Source organism: Suillus fuscotomentosus (assembly GCF_016647785.1).
Source record: "Suillus fuscotomentosus strain FC203 chromosome Unknown F5891scaffold_207, whole genome shotgun sequence".
Classification (NCBI taxonomy): Eukaryota; Fungi; Basidiomycota; class Agaricomycetes; order Boletales; family Suillaceae; genus Suillus; species Suillus fuscotomentosus.
The window spans coordinates 41,232-51,655 of NW_024539719.1; the positions used below are offsets into that span (position 1 = coordinate 41,232).

The 10,424-nt window shown below is 47.9% G+C and overlaps 1 protein-coding gene across 1 annotated transcript; it reads right to left on the reverse strand.

Moving 5' to 3' along the window:
* Positions 1–3,096: 3,096 nt before the first annotated feature.
* Positions 3,097–5,329, reverse strand: F5891DRAFT_1199854 (uncharacterized protein; the record flags this gene model as incomplete). The annotated part of the gene is made up of 8 exons (XM_041368788.1): positions 3,097–3,156; positions 3,216–3,242; positions 3,298–3,397; positions 3,454–3,738; positions 3,790–3,926; positions 3,970–4,849; positions 4,933–5,129; positions 5,183–5,329. 8 exons carry the CDS (start codon positions 5,327–5,329, stop codon positions 3,097–3,099), a joined length of 1,833 nt encoding a protein of 610 aa, XP_041216874.1.
* Between the last annotated feature and the right edge of the window lie 5,095 nt (positions 5,330–10,424).

A 10,424-nucleotide genomic window follows, 5' to 3' on the forward strand; every position in this document is an offset into this window, starting at 1 on the left:
CTAACTTTGGCTGTGGTTTCGCAGTTGCTGCCTCCGCTGGGGTAATGTACGATTGGGGTGAGCAAGATAGAATCCAAAAACAACCAATAACCTCATAGTCTCTCCAGTACTCACATTTGGACAAGAGGTAGGTTGGTGCCACTGTCGGAGCGGCCACCTCGCTAAGAACGGTTTCAGAGGTTGAACTGGTCTGGGCGAGTCGAATCCTGTGTCAGAACAAAATAACCATTAATTCGCAACAGAGCCGACGCTGGTCCCTCATGACCTTTCTGTATTTGAGTGTATGTGGTTCATGATATAAGTGCGACTGACACGTTGTGCTGACTAGAATATATGCTAGATGCGCTATCTTGGATTACTGTTTTCCTTGTATGTCTGGAAGGCTAGTAAGCAAATGATGTTGTGCTAATGAGCCATTCTCACAATTAGCATCGGCATGCTGTGTATGTCTCCTCACATACACTGTCTTTTCTTTTTCTGACTGGCAACATTCAGTATATGTTCTGACAATCTCGGTGACAGATGTGGTCAGTATTGCCCACCAATGACAACCATTTGAGTCCAACTAATCCATTCCAATGCAGGGGTGAGCAAGGTCTTCTACTAGCTTTTTGGTTTGGGATAATGACTACCACAGCTGTGAGTTTTTTTCGAGCATGATCCTCTGAGGCCGGTGACCAACTGTATTCGTCAGGCCTTGTTATGCATGCCGCACTAGATTGGATGAGTATGATCGGAAATGTAATGCTAGATGGTGAGCGATTCGTCTCCCAGACTTCACTCAACTGAAACATTACGCAAGTCATCATGATTGCCCGCTTACATGCCACGTATCAGCGATCTAGAAAGATGCTGGTACCTCTCATTGTCATCTTCTTGCCTATCAACATCTATGACGGAGTAATGACCACACTCGCAGCGAGGTTTGTTTCAGGGGGTGAGTATAATCATGGATCACAGACTTCGATGCAATAGGCTCATTCACGAATACTAGAGGAGCTCATTCTCTCCGACACGTATCAGTGTAGCCTTAGCTATAAGGGAGACGGCGTACTTGTGTGTACCATCACTTGGACACTCAGTACTGTGTGGGAAGTTCTTATACTGTGTCTCGCTGTCCGGATTGCTGTAAAACACTTCCGTGAACTGCGACGATATTCAGCAGGAGGGCTCATTGGTAACTGTTTCACGGTGTTAATGCAAACTCACCTAATTTACTTTTCGATGTAAGCTCGTAATGTGGATATGGTCCCTTTCTATCGCTGACCTTTCGTACGCGCTAGCTTTTTTGCTATTTCTTGTTTCCAGCTCAGCAATTTGTTTTCAATCATTTCAGCGGTACGCCGATCTCTCTCTCACCTGTGCTTGCGCCCACGGTCCATAATTCCTATAGGACACATCTTCCCTGGAATTTCGAATGTATCTTTGTTTTTGTCAAATTTCCTTGCTCGTGCACATGTTTGTGCTGGGACCACGCCTGATCCTTAGCGTTCGAGAATATAACGCTAAGCTCCTGGGCGACTGGGACTCAGCAACCGGCATGTTGTCAATTCCTTTCCAGAATATTTCAACCAGCGGTGTGTAGCATAGGAGATGTTCGGTCTGATTGACAGTCGTCGGGTATTTTTCAGGCAGCGGGATGATGTGCTGTCTGATTCAAGTTTCGTTACGGTACTGTACATTCAAGCTGTATTTAATGTTTGAAAGTGAATTTGAAAAGCAAATAGGCAAAACGAATCGTCAATCAACATCTTGTTGCATTGCTACACTAGCTGCAGACAAGCACTGCAGACACTTCATGGCCCATAGCTCCTAACGTGAAGCGCGGCGTTTCAGCCTCATACAGGCCACATATATCGATGAAAGGTCAGGTCGCCAGTGGCCACGTCTCCAGTCGAATTCGGCAATATGATCTAGTCAGCCGAAGGACTGACATACTTTAACGGTGCTACAGTCTTTGTTGTACTTTGAAGGCTGTAGAGCCGTTAAAGCATGGTGACTTTTCGGCTGAGTAAATCATATTGCGAATTTGACGGGAGACGCAGCGAGCCTTGGTTGACCTCCAACCGATTTACTTATATAACCTGTACGAGACTGAAACGCCGCGCTTCAAGTTGAGAACCAGGGGCCCCTGATGGGGAAAACACGCAAAGATTAATATGTCATGCATAACTCATCAGCCAGGTGAATACTCCGCAACTTGGATGTGTTTCATTGTGGGGTGTTCACATGACTTTGAGAGGAGCATCGTTTGTGGACAATCTGGATGTCACGCAGGACGTTTGGGGCGCCCTGCCTGACATCCAGTGCAGCACGGGACGATCATCAGAGCACAGATTCAGCGAATGAGTCCGTGTTCATCGAGGATTGGTTTAAACATGATTGACTGTGTGAGGAGATGAAGCGGGATAACGATGCAGAGGAAATGCCTGCGCTTTATATACCATATCCATGTCCACTATGTATGTCAGGCAGATGTGGATGGTGGAACAATTTGAAGCCATTGTATGCATTGTTACCAGTATCACACTGAGACTTGCTATCAGGACCACAACCTGTAACAATTTCAATAATACTAGTCATCATTTCACTCTTCACCTTGCCTCCATTGTCTTCCTCTTCTCTCAGGTCTCATCGATCCATCCCCCGTATGGAACTTCGAAATGTCGAAGTTAGCAGACTCATAACATACGTTTCCGACGGCTTTCCTGATTTGGTAACTGCGAAGCATCATGCCCAGTGAAAATCGACAAGAATGACGTAGATACGTGTAGATATAGATCGAAAAAAATATGAGGGAATGAAATTTTTCGTTATGTTTCGACCTCTTTAGAAAAGTGGGACTTTTCGAGACGAAAAACGATAGAGACCGAAACGAGCTTCGATACGATTTTAGTTGGTTTTAGATGGGTTTTAGATGCAAACATGTGCTGAAAATGTTCCAATTAGATGAGATGAATAGGTATCTAATGCCATTGAATGATGTATCTATAGGTATCGCTATGGTTAGGTAGTGGTATCGCTGCGCCCGCGCCCGCCTCCGCCATCCCGACATCCCGCCATCCCGCGCCCGCCATCCCGCCTCGTATCCATCCGCTACTCCTCGTCTGCATCATCGCCGGCGCCGTTCCTTTCAGTGGGTCCAGCCGAGCCGAGCTATAAGGCAAATCATTGTTAGTATGAAGATACTCGCGGATATCATGAAAACCACGCACCTGTAGAGCCGCTTTGTGCTTGTATACCTTCAATAATAGTGCTAGTCAGTAGATAAATGACATCAATACAAAAACGACATACCTCTTTGTCAGTCTTCGATAGACTGTTCCAGTAGGTTGCAAAGACGCTTGCCGGTTCTTTCTGATGGCCGTTCGATTGCCATTCGAGGGCACAAAGATTCCTATAATAATAATAGTGTTAGCCTTACTTGCTGTGACCGCAATAGATAAATCTTACCGCGCCGTGATCTTCGAGCTCACACGCATGGGCTTTGTGCTCGGCTGACGCTTCTTTGCAGGTTGGGCCTTCGAGTTGATTGCACCGGGAATGGGCTCCGTGGGGGTCGCTACCAGGAGTTCCATCTTGACAGCGAGGGAAGCTGCGTTGGTATCCGATGGGTCATTGGATGGAGGGGTGATGATAGTCGGCTCGGCGCTAGTCGTTCCAGAAGTGGCAGAGTCGATGGAGGCAGGAGCTTTCTTTGGGATTGGCTTGGGGCGAGGTTTGAAGACAAGATTAGAACTAAATTAATAGTATCAGTAGAATGTAATGAGCAATAGAGCGATCACTTACAGAGGATTGTTGACCTCCACAGTAATCACTTCCTTCTCTTTTCCTTTGTTGGTACGGGGAGGTGGGGTTGGTTCACGTTCTGGTGATGCGTGTCGCGGGATTTCGTTCTCAGTGCGGGGTGAGGCAGGTGGCATAATCTACAACAATTAATAAGTAAAACGGAAGGAAAATTTGACTTACTGGTGCAATATACAAATCATTATCAGGGCCAGTTAAAAGAGGTGAAGGTGAGAGGTCCTCCACTTCGACTCGTTGTCTTTTCAACGCTGGTTCTGCAACAGGGTCGATATCAACGTTAACTCGTTTATGAGAAGTTGAAGATGAGGAAGGAGGGGTAGCCGCAGGTGTTGAAGAAGATGAGGAAGGGGGGGTAACAGCAGGTGTCGCAGATGGTGAGGAAGAAGGAGGGGTAACAGCAGGTGTCGCAGATGGTGAGGAAGAAGGAGGGGTAATGTTGTTGTCATCGTCGGCAGTCTCTATGTCTTCGGACTTGACATGACCGCTAGTTTGTTTCTTGACGACGTGGTAGTTGTACCATTGGGAATAGTTGTCGATCATTAATTTCATAGCTTTCCAATTGTCAGCGCATAGACGGAGTTCAATGTAATGTTTGCGTAGCATGTGAATAAGCCAATGTAGGACTTTGAGCGATGCTTGGCCGATGGATTCGGGCGCGAGACCTTGAGATTCGAGTTGTCGAAAACATGACAGCATGAAAAGACGGATGGTTTTTGCCCGTTGTGCAGACACCGGCTGGCCAGCTTGGTCTTGCAGGTAGGTACATGCTACATTGATGCCTCGTGCCATGCGTGTGGCTCCTCGCTTTTTCCCAGAGGATCCAGGATTGGCTGATGTACTTGACGGCATGTTCTCCTGCCAGTCTTTCTTCGTCCATGATCTGACCAGTGGGTAATCAATTGCGTTGAGGTCATGATCAGAATCTTCACGAGCGACGTCCAGAAGAGTAGGTTTTCGATCCGCAGTACTGTCACTTGCAACCGACAAAGAAGAACTTGATGCAGTCGAGCTGGCAGAACCTCGACTGTTAACAAGTATGGTCCTGAGAGAAGATATACCATGACATCATTGATCGCATCAGCAAACACGGTGCGCATATATGCGCATGATATGACTGGAACTTACTGCAATGTTTCGCATTTTGTGTTCAGACACAAGTTTTCATTGACGAGTTGTGTTTTCTCCGACTGGAGAAAGGCGACTGTGTGCTGGAGTTCCGATATCTCTCGCCTCAATTGTGAGATCATGTTGACGTCAGGATCATTGGGAGATAAACGACCCTGATCAAGAAGAGCCCAGAGCCCTTCGGGCAATATGGTAGACTAATGACACGTGTATCTCATTAATGTAACAAGTTCTCTATCATAGAACTCACGGTATTATTGGTATCGCAATCACGCCGGGTATTTTGAAAATTATGTGAGCCGCCGGAATTAAGTTGTGAATTAAAAGAATGTTGTGGAGAAATTTGAGACATGAGGAGATTGGCGTATCCTGTCGGTGAAGTCGTTGTGTCGGGCATAATGATGGTATGATGAGAAGGGGCGCTGCAGTACAAGTCAAGAAAGGAAACTTCGGACTAAGTCCAATTCATTCTATAGTATCATCAATTCATCCTACATCCACTCAACGAGTTTTAGATATGTCTTTTGATCAGGATAATGATGGCTACGATGCTGATACTAGGTATGTTCTCCATCACTTCTAACACTGTTATCACTAATGTATCTTAGCATATCTTTTTCAGACAGTCGTTCCAGCACACCAAAGATGACACCCTCGGATGATATGTTTGTCAACCCAGCATACTGGCATGCGCATCCAGAGAAAGAACACTTGATCAGACAGCAACTGTTGTGAGTCACTATTATATGATTATATCTCGGTTCAACAACTTATATTGAAGGCGTCACCCAAATACTATGCCTCCCTGGCCTGACGAGCCCGAAAGCGACCCACCCGAGCCAACACTGCAGCAAGTCTTTACCCCTCCTCGTGTGGATGATCCTGAAAGTGTTACTGAGCCCGAAAGCGACCCACCCGAGCCAACACTGCAGAAAGTCATCATCCCTCCTCGTGTGGATGATCCTGAAAGCATCACCGAGCCCGAAAGCGACCCACCTGAGCCAACACCACAGCAAGTCATCACCCCTCCTCATGTGGACGATCCTGAAAGCATCACCGAGCCCGAAAGCGACCCACCTGAGCCAACACCACAGCAAGTCATCACCCCTCCTTGTGTGAACGATCCTGACAGCGTCACCGAGCCTGAAAGCGACCCACCTGAGCCAATGGCACACTCGTCCACTATCACCCGACCAGTTCTCTCTATGCCCAAAAGTAATATGAAGTCTATATTTGCAACGCCAAGCCCACCACCGCCTGGATCAATTTACTGGAAGTACGTGTCGAAGGAGGAGGATGAAGCATGGTACGATCGATCGCGTACAGACAAGAATTTTCTTGTGGTTCGTGCAATGAAACGAGAACTTGAAGAAGCTCTTTAGTGATGCAGTAGTCAGATAAATAAACATGCTTGCATCTCGTATAAAAAGTAATTGAACTCATTCTTCGTCAAGAATACCCTCCTCTTCCACACCACTCATTCTTATAATGTCCAACCCTGGTCGTTCCACGAGGTAGAAAAGAACGCCATCAATACCCGGAAAATTATGAGGAATCATAGCCACCACAGACTGTATAGTATGAACCTCGACAAGTTTCAATGAAGCGTCTCCACGATAACGACAGGCAAAGACCGTTTGCGACGAGTTTTCAAATAGATCTGTGTGCGGCTGGCTGAATTCAGATACGAAAGCAAAGGTCTTCTCTTCGTCGTGAAGCATCATATTGAAATAAAATAAGACTTCGGCAACAGTGGTCTTGCCGTCAATCAATAACTTTAGTGTACGTGTCAATGTATAATACTAATAGAGTGACCATGAAAAACATACCTTCACATTGCATGCCATTCTTGGTTGCTTGGACATAGCATTTTCCTTCCATGCAGACCGTGCAACTTGCCCATTTGGAAGGCGAAGACGAGCCCATCGAGTGATGAGAGGGGCGGAGGTAACATGAACATTGTTGTCGGACAGGTAGCGAAGTAGTACTTGGGCCTCACAGGGACGTACTGCGTGAGCTGTCCTCTCTCTTCGCCGCAGCAGTAAATATCCCTGGCCGATATCCAACGAGCCCTTCGGGGAAGCATTATCCGATGGTTCGATTGTTGGTATGATAGCCTTGATGGCATTGACTTGACAACGACGGGCAGCACGTTGAGAGAGATTAGCGTAGACAGAGGAGTTGTGTAGTCGTATCTCTTGAGCTAGGTTGCCAATAGTTCGCTCCATAGTCCATTGTGATGAGCAGATAGGTGGTCCCTTGTTGACTGTCTCACCAGCGATATGTGTGATCGAGTGGAGCCATGGTCGAACGAAATGAAGTCGATCGATCCGGCGCTGGTAGTAGAGCTCTTCAAATTCATCCGCGAAGTTAAGAAGGTGATGGTGGCCTTCAATGAGATCTGATCTAGATATATGGTATTGTTGCATTATACGTAGTCCCCGGGCAAGACGACAGAAATGCGACCAATAGGGCTCAGGAAGGATGCCGTAGAGTGTGGCCGGTGCCATCCCATACAGGTAGAGAAGCCATTCCCAGGCCTTATACCCACTATTGATCTTCTCTGCTGGGTTACGAGGAGGTCGATCAAACGAACCCGGCAGAAAGGGTGTTGCATCTGTGATCAGAGATCTATGTGCCTTCCAAGTCGCCTTCGTCAGAACTAGTGCTGCCGCAGTCCGGTTCCGAACCTCGGTTCGAACCTGAACCTTTCCGAACCGGACGCATGGTCCGGTCCAAGGTTCGGCCAAGACTCAGAACCGAACCTTTCCAGAGGTTCGGGGTTCGGGCTGGTAGTGAATAGGTTCGAACGGGTTCGAACCTCTCAATTTTTGTACGCTTTACACTTTTTTAAAAAGATGTAAGTATTTACTATGTGTCAATATATGCAAATGCATGTGTCTGCAACCCGCGCAGGTTTGAGCCGGGTGAAATTGACGCGGTCCTCTGTCGCGCCTGCCGCAGTCGTGACGCGCTGTGACACAGTACTGCACCGTCACAACATGTTCAAACACTAGGTATCTTATGTCGCTATATGAATTCCAAACACTTTGAACTCTTGCTAATGATTAATATAGGTAAGTACTACTTGGGAATGTTATGAGCCATGCTGATCAAAGTCGTTGCTTATTGTTCGCAGGAAGTGAGTATGTCAAGATTTTCGAGCTCGAACCATTCTGATCCAAATCGTTGGCGGACCAGGCCACCGTTCCTCGTTCGAACAAGAGCCGTGCTGATCCAAGACGTTGGCCACCGTTCGCAGGTCGTGAGTGTGTCGATCCTCGTTCGAGCAACAGCCATGCTGATACAAGTTGTTGCCCACCGTTCGCAGTTCGTGAGTCTGTCGGTCTTCGTTCGAGCTCAAGCTATGCCGCAAGTTACCGTGTTCATCCTCGAGGGTCTCAGGTGGAGACCTGTCACTATTGGAGGTACGTCTTATTTCAGTTGTGATGATGCGATAATGGACGACCACCTTTCACTACAGGCTTTGCGCATCGCGCGACGATGCAGGTCGTGTGCGCGGTGATCACTGATCTCAAGTTTTTCACTTTTGGTTTTGGCCGCCGGTACATGACAACTCATGGTCTCGAGCCTATACAACCACAGATGGTCCAAGCTTAGTCGAACCTGGTTCGAACGCGAACCGGACCCTCCCGAACGCGTTCGGTGACGTTCGGTCCAGGGTTCGACCAAATGGCTGAACCGAACCTATGGTTCGGTTCGGCGTTCGGAAAATTTGCCCCAAGAACCGAACCGAACCGGACTTCGGCAGCACTAGTCAGAACAGCCCAGGCCCACGTGGATTTATCATCCGTAGTCTCGGCTCTAAAGGTTCCTCTCCAGAGGGGTAGAAGGAGATCACCGGTATTGATGGCAGCGATGTGCATGATGTCAGAGCCAAAGCACAGCGGCACCAGCAAAATACGGTCAGTGTCGAAGCCGCAGAAGATGCTTGGTTTCGTAATGCCTGTCTCGAGGCGTGCAAGCTCGTATTCGGCCATGTTGGAACAGCGGATCACACGCTTGAGGTTCCGTTCATAATCAAATGATCCGGGAAGGGGAAGCCGATCAATGAAGAAGTCGGGGTGATCAGGTTGATCAGTACCTTCAGGTTGACGTAGGGCAGGATAGTACGTAGGTGCACCTGGTTTGTGTCTCCCTGGGAGTCCGCAATAGAGACGACATGCGAATCTGCCATGGTGACCCACGAGGCCAGTAAGAAATGCCATGCCGGGGCCGTCAGCTGTTGCAACAAAGAGAAAGGGATTAGATTGAAATAGAGCCTTCTTCGCGCCATCCCAAATTGGAAGCCCTTCTGTCTGAATTGCGCGAAGATGGTGTAGGCCGGGGAAAATGAAAGAATCTAGATTTTTGGGTTTTTTGGGGCCAGGAATGATACCGCCCGGGAGTATGTACTTCTTCTTGTACCGGACGTCTGGCGCATGATCGAAAATTACCCAAATATATATCCAACAGTCGGATTGTTTGGATTCATAGAGCTGGGCACCATCGATCGAGAACATAAGAACCGCATCACCATCTTTAATTTTGCCAGATTGGCACGCGTCCAGATATTGCTTCCCATGAAGAACATCTTCATATACCTCCGGAACGCCGTCGGTTGTCTTCAATTCATTGATGATCTTGTTGGTGTACTCCTGGCGCCATCGCATCTTCTTTGCCTGGTCTGGATGGCGCCATAGGGCCTGGAGCTGCGGTCCAACAGGAAATGTGTCAAACGTTTTCCGAGCTACCTTCTTGTGAGGTGAGCTTTTTTTGGCGTCCCATCGATCTTCTCCACATCGAGGACAATGATCGAGCTCGGCGTACGGACCTGTGAATGCGAGACATGTGTTGGTACACATGTCATTAACGATCGGGACGACACCACTAAGTTCACAGACAGCTTGCTTAACCCGGTAATGACTATATACATCATCTTCGGGGTGTCGTTCGATCGTGGCCTCGCGGATAAGATTGTAAGCAGCGATTGTTGTATTTGCAAAGTAATATTTTAATGAAAGGATAAGATCAGGATCTGACATATCGGGGAGTTCGCGGGGAGGGTTTCGAAGTCTGTCTAGTGCGTCTGGAGGTAGTTTAGAGTGTGTGTCGTCTAGGGATGCTTTTCGGAGAGCAGTAATGAATGACATTGAATCCTGGGCATCTTCAAGGCATGCCATCTGCTGTAGCTCGTCCAAGTCCTCGTCCGTCCAGCCCATGGTTCCCAAGTCAGTGTCCGCACCCTCGAGATCGACGTCATCCGGGGGCATGTCTTGATCGAAGTTCTCGGGTATATTGTCCTCAACACGAGCTTCCTCTTCCTCCTCCCTGTCCTCGGGTCCCGTATCACCAAAATTGGTGTTCTCAACACGAGCTTGTGCTTCCTCAACACGAGCTTCCTCTTCCTCCTCCCTGTCCTCGGGTCCCGTATCACCAAAATTGGTGTCCTCAACACGAGCTTGCACTTCCTCAACACGAGCTTCCTCTTC